The 19,892-nt window shown below is 46.3% G+C and overlaps 1 protein-coding gene across 5 annotated transcripts in view; it reads left to right on the forward strand.

Moving 5' to 3' along the window:
• Positions 1-19,892, forward strand: part of neto1l (neuropilin (NRP) and tolloid (TLL)-like 1, like) — a 203,474-nt gene that overhangs the window by 84,812 nt on the left and 98,770 nt on the right. For all 5 annotated transcript variants that reach the window (XR_006830765.1, XM_046292563.1, XM_046292566.1 and 2 more), the window contains exons 5-6: positions 8,677-8,718; positions 10,461-10,588. Coding sequence is in view for 4 of the 5 variants with exons in the window: in XM_046292563.1 (XP_046148519.1) it covers positions 8,677-8,718; positions 10,461-10,588 (170 nt within the window). In the remaining variant the exon portion in view is untranslated. The remainder of the gene's footprint in view (positions 1-8,676; positions 8,719-10,460; positions 10,589-19,892) is intronic.

Consider the following 19,892-nt stretch of genomic DNA (forward strand, 5'->3'; position numbering starts at 1 on the left):
CTCTATCTCTGCTAGCTACCATTATTTTATGTAGTGAGTGAGCGTTCCTCTCACTCTCTTTACCCTCTCATCTCTCTCTCTCACTCTTCGTCTCCCTATCTCCCTCGCTCTCTCTCCTTATTCTCTTTCTCCTCGCTCACTCATCTCTCTCTCTTCATTTCCCTCTCTCTCTCACCTCTCCTCATTCTTTCCTCCCTCTTCTCCTTCTCCTCTCTCTCTCCCCCCTTTCACTCCCCTCTTGCTCGCTCTCTCTCTTGCGCTCTCGTTCTAATTCTCTCTATCTTTTTCTCTCTCCCTAAACTCTGACTGGATCACAGTTTGAAATGAGAACAATGAAATGGACAAAGAGAAGTGTTACACGAGACAAGGAGCTCACGCTGTGCAATCAGTGAGCAGCAGCCACTGTCTATGTAACTGGTTGTAGTTTGAGCCAATCGGGGCTAATGCAAGGTGTTTAGAGGGTGCTGTCCTTAGCTGAACATGGCTTGCGGCATATCCTTGAAAATATCTGCTCTGTGTCATCTGCAAAATGAAACTGAACTGGTGGTTCCACTGTAATGTATTTTACGTTTGTGTGTGTGTTATGCTGTTCGTGGATAAAAACAACAAAACACAACCAACCCCCCCCACCCCACCCCCACAGACACAGCTGTGATATTTCAGTCATGCGAGTAATGTTTGAAGATGGTTCAGTAAAGACAAAACAACACAGATGTTGGAGATTTCTGAAATGTTTTCTTTCACAGATTTGCTACTTCCTATGATTAACAACGTCTCCTTCTGTGATTGCACTTACTCAGTGATTGAAGGTGTGTGTGTGTGCCTGAGCATGTGTCTGTGTGTGTGTGTGTGTGTGTGTGTGTGTGTGTGTGTGTGTGTGTGTGTGTGTGTGTGTGTGTGTGTGTGTGTGTGTGTGTGTGTGTGTGTGTGTGTGTGTGTGTGTGTGTGTGTGTGTGTGTGTGTGTGTGTGTGTGTGTGTGTGTGTGTGTGTGTGTGTGTGTGTGTGTGTGTGTAAGGTGACAGCTAGCAGAAACTACCTACGTGTACATATTACCTCAATTACCTCAACTAGCAGGGTGCCCCCGCACATTGACTCTGTACCGGTACCCCCTGTATATAGCCTCCACTTTGACTCTGTACCGGTACCCCCTGTATATAGCCTCCACATTGACTCTGTACCGGTACCCCCAGTATATAACCTCCACATTGACTCTGTACCGGTACCCCCTGTATATAGCCTCCACATTGACTCTGTACCGGTATCCCCAGTATATAACCTCCACATTGACTCTGTACCGGTACCCCCTGTATATAGCCTCCACATTGACTCTGTACCGGTACCCCCTGTATAACCTCCACATTGACTCTGTACTGGTACCCCCAGTATATAACCTCCACATTGACTCTGTACCGGTACCCCCTGTATATAGCCTCCACATTGACTCTGTACCGGTACCCCTGTATATAACCTCCACATTGACTCTGTACTGGTACCCCCAGTATATAACCTCCACATTGACTCTGTACTGGTACCCCCTGTATATAGCCTGACTGGTACCCCCTGTATATAACCTCCACATTGACTCTGTACCGGTACCCCCTGTATATAGCCTCCACATTGACTCTGTACTGGTACCCCCAGTATATAACCTCCACATTGACTCTGTACCGGTACCCCCTGTATATAACCTCCACATTGACTCTGTACCGGTACCCCCTGTATATAGCCTCCACATTGACTCTGTACCGGTACCCCCTGTATATAACCTCCACATTGACTCTGTACCGGTACCCCTGTATATAACCTCCACATTGACTCTGTACCGGTACCCCTGTATATAGCCTCCACATTGACTCTGTACCGGTACCCCTGTATATAACCTCCACATTGACTCTGTACTGGTACCCCTGTATATAGCCTCCACATTGACTCTGTACCGGTACCCCCTGTATATAGCCTCCACATTGACTCTGTACCGGTACCCCTGTATATAACCTCCACATTGACTCTGTACTGGTACCCCCTGTATATAGCCTCCACATTGACTCTGTACTGGTACCCCTGTATATAACCTCCACATTGACTCTGTACTGGTACCCCCTGTATATAACCTCCACATTGACTCTGTACTGGTACCCCCTGTATATAGCCTCCACATTGACTCTGTACTGGTACCCCCTGTATATAGCCTCCACATTGACTCTGTACCGGTACCCCCTGTATATAGCCTCCACATTGACTCTGTACCGGTACCCCCTGTATATAACCTCCACATTGACTCTGTACTGGTACCCCCTGTATATAACCTCCACATTGACTCTGTACTGGTACCCCCTGTATATAGCCTCCACATTGACTCTGTACCGGTACCCCCTGTATATAACCTCCACATTGACTCTGTACCGGTACCCCTGTATATAACCTCCACATTGACTCTGTACTGGTACCCCCTGTATATAACCTCCACATTGATTATGTACTGGTACCCCTGTATATAGCCTCCACATTGACTCTGTACTGGTACCCCCTGTATATAACCTCCACATTGACTCTGTACTGGTACCCCTGTATATAACCTCCACATTGACTCTGTACTGGTACCCCCTGTATATAGCCTCCACATTGACTCTGTACCGGTACCCCCAGTATATAACCTCCACATTGACTCTGTACCGGTACCCCCTGTATATAACCTCCACATTGACTCTGTACTGGTACCCCCTGTATATAGCCTCCACATTGACTCTGTACTGGTACCCCTGTATATAACCTCCACATTGACTCTGTACTGGTACCCCCTGTATATAGCCTCCACATTGACTCTGTACCGGTACCCCCTGTATATAACCTCCACATTGACTCTGTACTGGTACCCCTGTATATAGCCTCCACATTGACTCTGTACTGGTACCCCTGTATATAACCTCCACATTGACTCTGTACTGGTACCCCCTGTATATAACCTCCACATTGACTCTGTACTGGTACCCCCTGTATATAGCCTCCACATTGACTCTGTACTGGTAACCCCTGTATATAGCCTCCACATTGACTCTGTACTGGTACCCCCTGTATATAACCTCCACATTGACTCTGTACTGGTACCCCCTGTATATAGCCTCCACATTGACTCTGTACCGGTACCCCCTGTATATAGCCTCCACATTGACTCTGTACTGGTACCCCCTGTATATAACCTCCACATTGACTCTGTACTGGTACCCCCTGTATATAGCCTCCACATTGACTCTGTACCGGTACCCCTGTATATAGCCTCCACATTGACTCTGTACTGGTACCCCTGTATATAACCTCCACATTGACTCTGTACTGGTACCCCCTGTATATAACCTCCACATTGACTCTGTACTGGTACCCCTGTATATAGCCTCCACATTGACTCTGTACTGGTACCCCTGTATATAGCCTCCACATTGACTCTGTACTGGTACCCCCTGTATATAGCCTCCACATTGACTCTGTACCGGTACCCCCTGTATATAGCCTCCACATTGACTCTGTACTGGTACCCCTGTATATAACCTCCACATTGACTCTGTACTGGTACCCCCTGTATATAGCCTCCACATTGACTCTGTACTGGTACCCCCTGTATATAGCCTCCACATTGACTCTGTACCGGTACCCCCTGTATATAGCCTGACTGGTACCCCCTGTATATAGCATTGCTACTGTTGTTTTACTGCTGCTGTTCAGTTATTTGTGACTTTGATTTTCTATTTTCTACTTATCTAATTATTACTTAACACTTTTTTCTTCTTAAAGCATGTTGGTTAAGGGCTTGTAAGTAAGCATTTCACTCTAAGGTGGGATTGGATTGAAATCAAATCTGTCTCTGATAATGCCTATCCTTTCTATAATCGCACAGCTGTATTTGTCAGTCCAGTGTCTCGAAGGTCAGAGGAGCTGTTTTACTGTTTACCTGTTGTATTCGGCGCGTGTGACAAATACAATGTGATATTATAAATGAGTTTTCATCACCATGGTGTTGTAGTCTAGGAGACGTGTTGCGCCTAGAAGGTCATTCTATGACTCAGACGATTTAATTAACCTTTTTTTTCTCCCCAATTTCGTGGTATCCAATTGGTAGTTACAGTCTTGTCTCATCACTGTAACTCCCATACAGACGACTCGGGAGAGGCGAAGGTCAAGAGCCATGCGTCCTCCGAAACACAACCCAAGCCCCACTGCTTCTTGAAACAATGCACATTTAACCTGGAAGCCAGGGGTCAGGCTGCTGCGACAGAGCCTGGACTTGAACCCAGAATCTCTAGTGGCATCTCTGCGATGCATCTCTGCGATGCATCTCTGCGATGCATCTCTGCGATGCATCTCTGCGATGCATCTCTGCGATGCATTCTGCGATGCAGTGCCTTAGACCACTACACCACTTCGGGAGGCCTTGATTTAATTAACCTTTATTAAAGTTTTATATTCAGTGTTCAAAACTTTGTGGCCATCAGATCAGATCCAAAAGGTCAGCTGAACCTCTATAAAACATTGTGGCTCCCTATCAGCAGGTAACTACGGGAGGTATTAAAGGGAGGATTAGGAAGGGGAAACTGTTCTGTCCTGGTAAATTGCTATTTTAATTACACAGTCATGCACCTATATGTGTTTTTGTGGGGAAATTACTATGACACTAAAGCATGCACACGAGGGATGTGCATCTTTCCCTTTCAAGACGATTCAATATGTATCTCGATACATGGGCTCCGAGACCATACAGGAACGATACGTTTTAGTTGGAAATGATTTGGTGTGATTCAGTTTGATTAGTGGAACAAATTGATGCGATTTCGTTCGATGTGATATGTTCCAATCTGATGTATTAACATTTCTTGCATAAACACATTCATTTTCCATTGTAAATTATAATCTGCTGCTGATGGAGCTCATGAGCTGGGTCTCGGAACTGGATCTGTCTGAGCTGTGTGTGTGTGTGTGTGTGTGTGTGTGTGTGTGTGTGTGTGTGTGTGTGTGTGTGTGTGTGTGTGTGTGTGTGTGTGTGTGTGTGTGTGTGTGTGTGTGTGTGTGTGTGTGTGTGTGTGTGTGTGTGTGTGTGTGTGTGTGTGTGTGTGTGTGTGTGTTTCTGTGTGTGTGTCTGTGTGTGTGTCTGTGTGTGTGTGTGCGCGCCCGTAAGTAAATAAGTAAGTCAATTATGTATATGTCTATGGTGTATGTAAGCACCTGGGCTTAGCCATAAGGGATACTAGGCATCTACCACCCCACAATCAGAGGGGCATCAATGTATTGGCTACTTTTTGTCCCCTCCTCACTTTTGATCTGAAACCACCAGATTGCAGATTAAGTGTTTGAGATAGTAATGTATCAATATATATCTTTCAAAATTTGCTATGACATTGCCAATAATTATGTAGCACAGTGATTGATTACACCCCTTCTTAAAATAAATGTATTCCGGTAAAACAATTTTCAACAACTCATTTGATAACAATAACCTAGCAAATCACATTGGTTGTCACTCAACTAATAACGCCTAGTATTGCGCCATTTTACAAGCATTTAATGCTGAAGGCGCACAGATGTGCAAGATCAGAGGCCTGCCTCTCGTTGGTCAGCGCGCGAAGCTGCGCACGGTGCACAGTTAGAAAGAATGTAATGCAAAAGAAGTTAGTGAACCGGCAGATCATTTGAATCCTACTGATGCATGATCCATTTGGATTGGTTTGGGGTCCAGCCGACTGATTGCACTCCTATCTTAAACATTTATTTGAACTGATGCATGTCACTGAATCGTTACATCCCTAATGCACACAAATGTGTTTTTGTGGAAATTACTATGACTATTACTAAAGCATGCACACACATTTGTTTATGTGTTGTAGTAGTGATACACCATCATACCTGAATATTTAGCTTACTGCCTCTGTGGTAGTAGTGATTCACCACCATACCTGAATATTTAGCTTACTGCCTCTGTGGTAGTAGTGATACACCACCATACCTGAATATTTAGCTTACTGCCTCTGTGGTAGTAGTGATACACCACCATACCTGAATATTTAGCTTACTGCCTCTGTGGTAGTAGTGATACACCATCATACCTGAATATTTAGCTTACTGCCTCTGTGGTAGTAGTGATACACCACCATACCTGAATATTTAGCTTACTGCCTCTGTGGTAGTAGTGATACACCACCATACCTGAATATTTAGCTTACTGCCTCTGTGGTAGTAGTGATACACCACCATACCTGAATATTTAGCTTACTGCCTCTGTGGTAGTAGTGATACACCACCATACCTAAATATTTAGCTTACTGCCTCTGTGGTAGTAGTGATACACCACCATACCTGAATATTTAGCTTACTGCCTCTGTGGTAGTAGTGATACACCACCATACCTGAATATTTAGCTTACTGCCTCTGTGGTAGTAGTGATACACCACCATACCTGAATATATAGCTTACTGCCTCTGTGGTAGTAGTGATACACCACCATACCTGAATATTTAGCTTACTGCCTCTGTGGTAGTAGTGATACACCACCATACCTGAATATATAGCTTACTGCCTCTGTGGTAGTAGTGATACACCACCATACCTAAATATTTAGCTTACTGCCTCTGTGGTAGTAGTGATACACCACCATACCTGAATATTTAGCTTACTGCCTCTGTGGTAGTAGTGATACACCACCATACCTGAATATATAGTTTACTGCCTCTGTGGTAGTAGTGATACACCACCATACCTGAATATTTAGCTTACTGCCTCTGTGAGGATACAGTGTACAGAGACGGCAGAAGTAGGTGGTTTGCGCACCTTTTGAAGTTGAGATGGGTTAAATAGCATTCTAACTGAAATCTGGACACTCACTGTAGGCCTGCAACTCTCACATGTACACTAATATAATATTAACTACTACAGAATGAAATATTTCTTGCAGTAAAATGACACATCAAATGTTCTCTGAGGAGTAGAGAAATATAATGTGTGGCTTTCACAATCTTGAGAGAATGCAGTGCGGGGTTAGGGACTGTGCAAACTTGTTGTCTATATCAGAGATGTAAAAGCTGACAATAGGCTATTTCAAACACATGCATTCAAGACAAACTGAAATCTTATAATCCTATCTTTTCACAATTTATAATTTCCTTAAAACCGGTCAAACTGATGTCATTTGCAGATTTTACTGGTAAAATATTAAGCTGTTTTAAAATTATAATATTGCATTTTCTCCCCGGTCCGTACACGTCCAGAAGTCATCAATCTGGTCATTTCGAGGCTAACACATCCTCGCTCTGCAAGCAGAAATGGAACAGAAAACTTTATTGACATCAACAAGATTTTTATTGATGCATTCATTCCATCGATTTATGACATTGTTCTGGTGAGCATCACTCTTCTAGGACAACAAACAGCCTAATGAGGGTGGCGGGTATCCTAGTGGTTAGAGCTTTGGGCCAGTAACCAAAAGGTTGCTGGGATTGAATCCCTGAGCTGACAAGGTAAAAATCTGTTGTCCTGCCCCTGAACAAGGCAGATAGCCCACTGTTCCCCGGTAGGCTGTCATTGTAAATAAAATGTGTTCTTAAATGACTTGCCTAATTAATAGAGAGAAATGAGAAATGAGCGCATGGACTTGAAAACAGGTGGTATAGGCCTATGCTCCAAAATCTGGTGTGGTTCAATGTGAACACTTTATATTTGCCAAGACAGTGATGACTGGCTGGGACCGTGACATGTACGAACAGCAGTGGACATGTAAAGGACATCACACTGCTTGCTTAGTGAGTACCGCTTCTTCCTGATTCGGGTAACACTGAAGCTCAAACCCTGGATCTCTACTTTGCTGGCACACGTGACCGCCCTCCCAAAGTGTCTTGCCAGCTGTGCCAAGTGAAAAGCTAGCTATTCAGCCGCGCAAAGCTAGCTATTCAGCCGCGCAAAGCTAGCTATTCAGCCGCGCAAAGCTAGCTATTCAGCCGTGCAAGTGGAGACACTTCAGGCTGAGGAGTAAGTTCCATACCCCTCTAACTTACTCAACAGCAACCCCAGCATTGAGATCCGAGTCACTGCTGTAAAGAACATCACACTGCTTTCTTAGCGAGTACCACTTCCCCTTGATTCGTCTCACACTGATGCTCAAAAACAGGACATCTGCCTTGCTAGCACACGTGACCGCCCTCCCAAGGGGTCTTTCCAGACCGTGCCACGCAGGAGGCTAGCTATTCGGCAGCTCAAATGGGGACACTACAGGCTGAGGAGTAGGTTTTCACACATCCCGTGTGCTACAGACACATCAATCAATTCAGGCAACATGTTTGCCTAATGACAATCATTGAATGTCATTACACTTTTGATGTTTAAATAGACATCTCTTTCCATTCAGCACATTGCGGGTGCACAGTGCACTGTTTTAGATGCTCAAATTATTATAGAGTGGATTGAATATGCGCAGGTAGCCTACTTTTTGAAGTGATTTGTTTTATCAGATGAAAGCATTACGCCTGGTTGTGTTCCTGCCAGATTTAAAGTGAATAAATAAATGTGTGTATGTGCAACTGCGCACATATAGTTGGTCCCGCACCCCCTGTCAAAAAATGATTTGGCTGTCCCTGACAGTATGTTTCCTTATTAAAAATCGCTCTCTTGCCCCTCTCCCTCTCTTTTACCCAATTCTTCAGATCCGGACTTTGGAGACTTGGGAGTGCCCCAGCCTCTGCCCTGTAGGTATCCTCTCTCTCTCGCTCTCTCTCTCTCTGTCAATTCAATTTCCTTCAAAGGGCTTTATTGGCATGGGAAACTTATATTTACATTGCCAAACAGGTGAACTAGATAATAAACAAAAGGGAAATAAAGAATAAAAAATGAACAGTAAATATTACAGTCACAAGTTTCAAAGGAATAGACACATTTCAAATGTCATATTATGGCTATGTATAGTGTTATAATGATGTGCAAAAAAAAATTCTCTTTCAATCTCAATTCACTTCAAAAGGCTTTATTGGCATGGGAAACATGTTTACATATCCAAAGCAAGTGAAATAAAAGTGTCTTGCTCTCTCGCTCTCTGTCTCTCTCGCTCTCTGTCTCTCTCGCTCTCTGTCTCTCTCGCTGTCTGTCTCTCTCGCTCTCTGTCTCTCTCGCTCTCTGTCTCTCTCGCTCTCTGTCTCTCTCGCTCTCTGTCTCTCTCGCTCTTTCTCTCTGACTTTTTGTTGTTTGCTGATGTACCTTGTTACATTATGTTGTGTTATGTTGTGTTTTGTTGCTTTGTGTTATGTCGTGTTGTGTTATGTTGCGTTGTGTTGTGTTATGTCGTGTTGTGTTATGTTGTTGTGTTATGTTGTGTTATGTTGTTATGTTGCATTGTGTTATGTTGTTTTGTTGCATTGTGTTATGTTGTTATGTTGCATTGTGTTATGTTGTTATGTTGCATTGTGTTATGTTGTTTTGTTGCATTGTGTTATGTTGTTATGTTGCATTGTGTTATGTTGTTTTGTTGCATTGTGTTATGTTGTTATGTTGCATTGTGTTATGTTGTTTTGTTGCATTGTGTTATGTTGTTTTGTTGCATTGTGTTATGTTGTTATGTTGCATTGTGTTATGTTGTTTTGTTGCATTGTGTTATGTTGTTTTGTTGCATTGTGTTATGTTGTTATGTTGCATTGTGTTATGTTGTTTTGTTGCATTGTGTTATGTTGTTATGTTGCATTGTGTTATGTTGCGTTATGTTGCGTTGTGTTATGTTGTGTTATGTTGCGTTGTGTTATGTTGTGTTATGTTGCGTTGTGTTATGTTGTGTTATGTTGCGTTGTGTTATGTTGCATTGTGTTATGTTGTTATGTTGCATTGTGTTATGTTGCGTTATGTTGCATTGTGTTATGTTGTGTTATGTTGCGTTGTGTTATGTTGTGTTATGTTGCGTTGTGTTATGTTGCGTTGTGTTATGTTGTGTTATGTTGTTGTTTTGCATTGTGTTATGTTGTGCTATGTTGCGTTGTGTTATGTTGTGTTATGTTGCTTTGTGTTATGCTGTGTTATGTCGCTTTGTGTTATGTTGTGTTATGTTGTGTTATGTTGCTGTTTTGCGTTGTGTTATGTTGTTGTGTTATGTTGTGTTATTTTGTGTTATGTTGTATTTTGTTGTTGTTTTGCGTTGTGTTATGTTGTGTTATGTTGTGTTATGTTGCATTGTGTTATGTTGTGTTATGTTGCTTTGTGTTATGCTGTGTTATGTCGCTTTGTGTTATGTTGTGTTATGTTGTGTCATGTTGCTTTGTGTTACGTTGTTGTTTTGCGTTGTATTGTGTTGCGTTATGTTGTGTTATGTTGTATTGCATTGCAATGTGTGTTGTTGTGTCGTGTTATGTTGTTGTGTTACATTGCGTTGCGTTGTGTGGTGTATTTTGTGTCTTTGTTCCATTCCCATCCGTTGCCTCTATTCACTGGTGTGTGTGTGTGTCTCCAGTCTGTGAGTTTGACATGGGAGGACCAGAGGGGATAGTGGAGTCTCATCAGATCACCAGAGATGGAAAGGCTTTAGCAACAGAGGCTGTGGACTGCAAATGGTTCATCCGCGCTCCGCCACGCTCCAAGGTCAGTGACGCACACACACACACACACACACTAACACACATACAGACAAACTGTCAAACAGGCTGCACACGCCTACAGTATGTACACATAACCCTACTCACTTACACGTTTTTATAAATATGTATACACATACGTCACGTCGAATCACTCTGTAATAACAATACTGTGTTTTTCTGAATGAGTCTTGTCCTTCCTAGAGTCAGTATGTGAGAGTTATGGCTAATGTTAAGACCCGTGAGCTGTAACACTGATTCCTCTAGAGCACAGCCAGTTGTTTGTATGTGCGCGTCCATGCACCTTGTGCGTAATATGGTGCGTATTATTCCATAAAACCATAGAAAGATGGATGTGGGCACAATGATCTTATAACAGGTGGATGTGGGCACAATGATCTTATAACAGGTGGCTGTGGGCACAATGATGTTATTACAGGTGGCCGTGGGCACAATGATGTTATTACAGGTGGCCGTGGGCACAATGATGTTATAACAGGTGGCCGTGGGCACAATGATCTTATAACAGGTGGCCGTGGGCACAATGATGTTATAACAGGTGGCCGTGGGCACAATGATCTTATAACAGGTGGCCGTGGGCACAATGCTGTTATTACAGGTGGCCGTGGGCACAATGATCTTATAAGAGGTGGCTGTGGACACAATGATGTTATAACAGGTGGCTGTGGGCACAATGATGTTATTACAGGTGGCCGTGGGCACAATGATGTTATAACAGGTGTCTGTGGCCACAATGATGTTATTACAGGTGACCGTGGGCACAATGATGTTATAACAGGTGGCTGAAGGGCACAATGCTGTTATTACAGGTGACCGTGGGCACAATGATGTTACAGGTGACCGTGGGCACAATGATGTTATAACAGGTGGCTGTGGGCACAATGCTGTTATAACAGGTGGCCGTGGGCACAATGATGTTATAACAGGTGGCCGTGGGCACAATGATTTTATTACAGGTGACCGTGGGCACAATGATGTTATAACAGGTGGCAGTGGGCACAATGCTGTTATAACAGGTGGCCGTGGGCACAATGATGTTATAACAGGTGGCCGTGGGCACAATGATGTTATAACAGGTGGCCGTGGGCACAATGATGTTATAACAGGTGGCCGTGGGCACAATGCTGTTATTACAGGTGACCGTGGGCACAATGCTGTTATTACAGGTGGCCGTGGGCACAATGATGTTATTACAGGTGGCCGTGGGCACAATGATGTTATTACAGGTGGCCGTGGGCACAATGATGTTATAACAGGTGGCCGTGGCCACAATTCTGTTATTACAGGTGGCCATGGGCACAAAAACAGGTGGCCGTGGGCACAATGCTGTTATTACATATGGCCGTGGGCACAATGCTGTTATTACAGGTGGCCGTGGGCACAATGCTGTTATTACAGGTGGCCGTGGGCACAATGATGTTATAACAGGTGGCCGTGGGAACAATGATGTTATTACAGGTGGCCGTGGGCACAATGATGTAATGATGTTATAACAGGTGGCCGTGGGCACAATGATGTTATAACAGGTGGCCGTGGGCACAATGATGTTATAACAGGTGGCCGTGGGCACAATGATGTTATTACAGGTGGCCGTGGGCACAATGCTGTTATTACAGGTGGCCCTGGGCACAATGATGTTATAACAGGTGGCCGTGGGCACAATGATGTTATTACAGATGGCCGTGGGCACAATGCTGTTATTACAGGTGGCCGTGGGCACAATGCTGTTATTACAGGTGACCGTGGGCACAATGCTGTTATTACAGATGGCCGTGGGCACAACACTGTTATTCCAGGTGGCCGTGGGCACAATGATATTATAACAGGTGACCGTGGGCACAATGCTGTTATTACAGATGGCCGTGGGCACAATGATATTATAACAGGTGACCGTGGGCACAATGCTGTTATTACAGGTGACCGTGGGCACAATGCTGTTATTACAGGTGGCCGTGGGCACAATGACACTGTTATTACAGATGGCCGTGGGCACAATGATATTATAACAGGTGACCGTGGGCACAATGCTGTTATTACAGATGGCCGTGGGCACAACACTGTTATTCCAGGTGGCCGTGGGCACAAAGCTGTTATTACAGGTGGCCGTGGGCACAATGCTGTTATAACAAGTGGCCGTGGGCACAATGCTGTTATAACAGGTGACTGTGGGCACAATGCTGTTATTACAGGTGGCCGTGGGCACAATGATGTTATAACAGGTGGCAGTGGGCACAATGCTGTTATTACAGGTGGCCGTGGGCACAATGATGTTATTATAGATGGCCGTGGGCACAATGCTGTTATTACAGATGGCCGTGGGCACAATTATGTTATAACAGGTGGCCGTGGGCACAAAGCTGTTATTACAGGTAGCCCTGGGCACAATGCTGTTACTACAGGTGGCCGTGGGCACAATGATGTTATAAAAGGTGGCCGTGGGCACAATGCTGTTATTACAGGTGGCCGTGGGCACAATGATGTAATGATGTTATAACAGGTGGCCGTGGGCACAATGATGTTATAACAGGTGGCCGTGGGCACAATGCTCTTATTACAGGTGGCCGTGGGCACAATGCTGTTATTACAGGTGGCCGTGGGCACAATGATGTCATAACAGGTGGCCGTGGGCACAATGATGTTATTACAGATGGCCGTGGGCACAATGCTGTTATTCCAGGTGGCCGTGGGCACAAAGCTGTTATAACAAGTGGCCGTGGGCACAATGCTGTTATAACAGGTGACTGTGGGCACAATGCTGTTATTACAGGTGGCCGTGGGCACAATGATGTTATAACAGGTGGCAGTGGGCACAATGCTGTTATTACAGGTGGCCGTGGGCACAAAGCTGTTATTACAGGTAGCCCTGGGCACAATGCTGTTATTACAGGTGGCCGTGGGCACAATGATTTTATAACAGGTGGCCCTGGGCACAAAGCTGTTATTACAGGTAGCCCTGGGCACAATGCTGTTATTACAGGTGGCCGGTGGGCACAATGATGTTAGAACAGGTGGCCGTGGGCACAATGCTGTTATTACAGGTGGCCGTGGGCACAAAGGTGTTATTACAGGTGGCCGTGGGCACAATGCTGTTATAACAGGTGGCCGTGGGCAAAATGCTGTTATAACAGGTGGCCGTGGGCACAATGCTGTTATTACAGGTGACTGTGGGCACAATGCTGTTATTACAGGTGACCGTGGGCACAATGATGTTATTACAGGTGGCTGTGGGCACAATGATGTTATAACAGGTGGCCGTGGGCACAATGCTGTTATTACAGGTGGCCATGGGCACAAAAACAGGTGGCCGTGGGCACAATGCTGTTATTACATATGGCCGTGGGCACAATGCTGTTATTACAGGTGGCCGTGGGCACAATGATGTTATAACAGGTGGCTGTGGGCACAATGATGTTATTACAGGTGGCCGTGGGCACAATGATGTTATAACAGGTGTCTGTGGCCACAATGATGTTATTACAGGTGACCGTGGGCACAATGATGTTATAACAGGTGGCTGTAGGGCACAATGCTGTTATTACAGGTGACCGTGGGCACAATGATGTTACAGGTGACCGTGGGCACAATGATGTTATAACAGGTGGCTGTGGGCACAATGCTGTTATAACAGGTGGCCGTGGGCACAATGATGTTATAACAGGTGGCCGTGGGCACAATGATTTTATTACAGGTGACCGTGGGCACAATGATGTTATAACAGGTGGCAGTGGGCACAATGCTGTTATAACAGGTGGCCGTGGGCACAATGATGTTATAACAGGTGGCCGTGGGCACAATGATGTTATAACAGGTGGCCGTGGGCACAATGATGTTATAACAGGTGGCCGTGGGCACAATGCTGTTATTACAGGTGACCGTGGGCACAATGCTGTTATTACAGGTGGCCGTGGGCACAATGATGTTATTACAGGTGGCCGTGGGCACAATGATGTTATTACAGGTGGCCGTGGGCACAATGATGTGATGTTATAACAGGTGGCCGTGGGCACAATGATGTTATTACAGGTGGCCATGGGCACAAAAACAGGTGGCCGTGGGCACAATGCTGTTATTACATATGGCCGTGGGCACAATGCTGTTATTATAGGTGGCCGTGGGCACAATGCTGTTATTACAGGTGGCCGTGGGCACAATGATGTTATAACAGGTGGCCGTGGGCACAATGATGTTATTACAGGTGGCCGTGGGCACAATGATGTTAATGATGATGTTATAACAGGTGGCCGTGGGCACAATGATGTTATAACAGGTGGCCGTGGGCACAATGATGTTATAACAGGTGGCCGTGGGCACAATGCTCTTATTACAGGTGGCCGTGGGCACAATGCTGTTATTACAGGTGGCCGTGGGCACATTGATGTCATAACAGGTGGCCGTGGGCACAATGATGTTATTACAGATGGCCGTGGGCACAATGCTGTTATTACAGGTGGCCGTGGGCACAATGCTGTTATTACAGGTGACAATGCTGTTATAACAGGTGGCACAATGCTGTTATTACAGATGGCCGTGGGCACAACACTGTTATTCCAGGTGGCCGTGGGCACAATGATATTATAACAGGTGACCGTGGGCACAATGCTGTTATTACAGATGGCCGTGGGCACAATGATATTATAACAGGTGACCGTGGGCACAATGCTGTTATTACAGGTGACCGTGGGCACAATGCTGTTATTACAGATGGCCGTGGGCACAACACTGTTATTCCAGGTGGCCGTGGGCACAATGATATTATAACAGGTGACCGTGGGCACAATGCTGTTATTACAGATGGCCGTGGGCACAACACTGTTATTCCAGGTGGCCGTGGGCACAAAGCTGTTATTACAGGTGGCCGTGGGCACAATGCTGTTATAACAAGTGGCCGTGGGCACAATGCTGTTATAACAGGTGCCTGTGGGCACAATGCTGTTATTACAGGTGGCCGTGGGCACAATGATGTTATAACAGGTGGCAGTGGGCACAATGCTGTTATTACAGGTGGCCGTGGGCACAATGATGTTATTATAGATGGCCGTGGGCACAATGCTGTTATTACAGATGGCCGTGGGCACAATTATGTTATAACAGGTGGCCGTGGGCACAAAGCTGTTATTACAGGTAGCCCTGGGCACAATGCTGTTACTACAGGTGGCCGTGGGCACAATGATGTTATAAAAGGTGGCCGTGGGCACAATGCTGTTATTACAGGTGGCCGTGGGCACAATGATGTAATGATGTTATAACAGGTGGCCGTGGGCACAATGATGTTATAACAGGTGGCCGTGGGCACAATGCTCTTATTACAGGTGGCCGTGGGCACAATGCTGTTATTACAGGTGGCCGTGGGCACAATGATGTTATAACAGGTGATGTCATAACAGGTGGCCGTGGGCACAATGATGTTATTACAGATGGCCGTGGGCACAATGCTGTTATTCCAGGTGGCCGTGGGCACAAAGCTGTTATAACAAGTGGCCGTGGGCACAATGCTGTTATAACAGGTGACTGTGGGCACAATGCTGTTATTACAGGTGGCCGTGGGCACAATGATGTTATAACAGGTGGCAGTGGGCACAATGCTGTTATTACAGGTGGCCGTGGGCACAAAGCTGTTATTACAGGTAGCCCTGGGCACAATGCTGTTATTACAGGTGGCCGTGGGCACAATGATTTTATAACAGGTGGCCCTGGGCACAAAGCTGTTATTACAGGTAGCCCTGGGCACAATGCTGTTATTACAGGTGGCCGTGGGCACAATGATGTTATTAACAGGTGGTTACAACGGTGGCGTGGGCACAATGCTGTTATTACAGGTGGCCGTGGGCACAAAGGTGTTATTACAGGTGGCCGTGGGCACAATGCTGTTATAACAGGTGGCCGTGGGCAAAATGATGTTATAACAGGTGGCACAATGTGGGCACAATGCTGTTATTACAGGTGACTGTGGGCACAATGCTGTTATTACAGGTGACCGTGGGCACAATGATGTTATTACAGGTGGCCGTGGGCACAATGATGTAATGATGTTATAACAGGTGGCCGTGGGCACAATGATGTTATAACAGGTGGCCGTGGGCACAATGCTCTTATTACAGGTGGCCGTGGGCACAATGCTGTTATTACAGGTGGCCGTGGGCACAATGATGTTATAACAGGTGGCCGTGGGCACAATGATGTTATTACAGATGGCCGTGGGCACAATGCTGTTATTCCAGGTGGCCGTGGGCACAAAGCTGTTATAACAAGTGGCCGTGGGCACAATGCTGTTATAACAGGTGACTGTGGGCACAATGCTGTTAACAGGTGATGTTATAACAGGTGTTATTACAGGTGGCCGTGGGCACAATGATGTTATAACAGGTGGCAGTGGGCACAATGCTGTTATTACAGGTGGCCGTGGGCACAAAGCTGTTATTACAGGTAGCCCTGGGCACAATGCTGTTATTACAGGTGGCCGTGGGCACAATGATTTTATAACAGGTGGCCCTGGGCACAAAGCTGTTATTACAGGTAGCCCTGGGCACAATGCTGTTATTACAGGTGGCACAAAAACAGGTGGGCACAATGATGTTAGAACAGGTGGCCGTGGGCACAATGCTGTTATTACAGGTGGCCGTGGGCACAAAGGTGTTATTACAGGTGGCCGTGGGCACAATGCTGTTATAACAGGTGGCCGTGGGCAAAATGCTGTTATAACAGGTGGCCGTGGGCACAATGCTGTTATTACAGGTGACTGTGGGCACAATGCTGTTATTACAGGTGACCGTGGGCACAATGATGTTATTACAGGTGGCTGTGGGCACAATGATGTTATAACAGGTGGCCGTGGGCACAATGCTGTTATTACAGGTGGCCATGGGCACAAAAACAGGTGGCCGTGGGCACAATGCTGTTATTACATATGGCCGTGGGCACAATGCTGTTATTACAGGTGGCCGTGGGCACAATGATGTTATAACAGGTGGCCGTGGGAACAATGATGTTATTACAGGTGGCCATGGGCACAATGATGTTATAACAGGTGACCGTGGGCACAATGCTCTTATTACAGGTGGCCGTGGGCACAATGCTTTTATTACAGGTGACCGTGGGCACAATGATGTCATAACAGGTGGCCGTGGGCACAATGATGTTATAACAGGTGGCCGTGGGCACAATGATGTTATTATAGGTGGCCGTGGGCACAATGATGTTATTACAGGTGGCCGTGGGCACAATGATGTTATTACAGGTGGCCGTGGGCACAATGATGTTATAACAGGTGGCCGTGGGCACAATGCTGTTATTACAGGTGGCCGTGGGCACAATGATGTTATTACAGGTGGCCGTGGGCACAATGATGTTATAACAGGTGGCCGTGGGCACAACGCTGTTATTACAGGTGGCCGTGGGCACAACGCTGTTATTACAGGTGGCCGTGGGCACAATTATGTTATAAAAGGTGGCCGTGGGCACAATGCTGTTATTACAGGTGGCCGTGGGCACAAAGCTGTTATTACAGGTAGCCCTGGGCGCAATGCTGTTATTACAGGTGGCCGTGGGCACAATGATGTTATAACAGGTGGCCCTGGGCACAAAGCTGTTATTACAGGTAGCCCTGCGCACAATGCTGTTATTACAGGTGGCCGTGGGCACAATGATGTTATTACAGGTGGCCGTGGGCACAATGCTGTTATTACAGGTGGCCGTGGGCACAAAGGTGTTATTACAGGTGGCCGTGGGCACAATGCTGTTATTACAGGTGGCCGTGGGCACAATGCTGTTATTACAGGTGGCCGTGGGCACAATGCTGTTATTACAGGTGGCCGTGGGCACAATGATGTTATAACAGGTGGCCGTGGGCACAATGCTGTTATTACAGGTGGCCGTGGGCACAATGCTGTTATAACAGGTGGCCGTGGGCACAATGATGTTATAACAGGTGGCCGTGGGCACAATGATGTTATAACAGGTGGCCGTGGGCACAATGATGTTACAACAGGTGGCCGTGGGCACAATGATGTTATAACAGGTGGCCGTGGGCACAATGATGTTATAACAGGTGGCCGTGGGCACAATGCTGTTATTACAGGTGGCCATGGGCACAATGATGTTATAACAGGTGGCTGTGTGCACAATGCTGTTATTACAGGTGACCGTGAGCACAATGATGTTATTACAGGTGGCCGTGGGCACAATGATGTTATTACAGGTGGCCGTGGGCACAATGCTGTTATTACAGGTGGCCGTGGGCACAAAAACAGGTGGCCGTGGGCACAATGATGTTATAACAGGTGGCCGTGGGCACAATGATGTTATTACAGGTGACCATGGGCACAAAATCAGGTGGCCGTGGGCACAATGCTGTTATTACATATGGCCGTGGGCACAATGCTGTTATTACAGGTGGCCGTGGGCACAATGCTGTTATAACAGGTGGCCGTGGGCACAATGCTGTTATAACAGGTGACTGTGGGCACAATGCTGTTATTACAGGTGGCCGGGAGCACAATGACGTTATAACAGGTGGCCGTGGGCACAATGATGTTATAACAGGTGGCCGTGGGCACAATGATGTTATAACAGGTGGCCGTGGGCACAATGGTGTTATAACAGGTGGCCGTGGGCACAATGATGTTATAACAGGTGGCCCTGGGCACAAAGCTGTTATTACAGGTAGCCCTGCGCACAATGCTGTTATTACAGGTGGCCGTGGGCACAATGATGTTATTACAGGTGGCCGTGGGCACAATGCTGTTATTACAGGTGGCCGTGGGCACAATGATGTTATAACAGGTGGCTGTTATTACGTGGGCACAATGCTGTTATTACAGGTGGCCGTGGGCACAATGCTGTTATAACAGGTGGCCGTGGGCACAATGATGTTATAACAGGTGGCCGTGGGCACAATGATGTTATAACAGGTGGCCGTGGGCACAATGATGTTATAACAGGTGGCCGTGGGCACAATGATGTTATAACAGGTGGCCGTGGGCACAATGATGTTATAACAGGTGGCCGTGGGCACAATGCTGTTATTACAGGTGGCCGTGGGCACAATGATGTTATAACAGGTGGCCCTGGGCACAAAGCTGTTATTACAGGTAGCCCTGCGCACAATGCTGTTATTACAGGTGGCCGTGGGCACAATGATGTTATTACAGGTGGCCGTGGGCACAATGCTGTTATTACAGGTGGCCGTGGGCACAAAGGTGTTATTACAGGTGGCCGTGGGCACAATGCTGTTATTACAGGTGGCCGTGGGCACAATGCTGTTATTACAGGTGGCCGTGGGCACAATGCTGTTA

Source organism: Oncorhynchus gorbuscha, linkage group LG12 (genome assembly GCF_021184085.1).
Source record: "Oncorhynchus gorbuscha isolate QuinsamMale2020 ecotype Even-year linkage group LG12, OgorEven_v1.0, whole genome shotgun sequence".
NCBI classification, from domain to species: domain Eukaryota; kingdom Metazoa; phylum Chordata; class Actinopteri; order Salmoniformes; family Salmonidae; genus Oncorhynchus; species Oncorhynchus gorbuscha.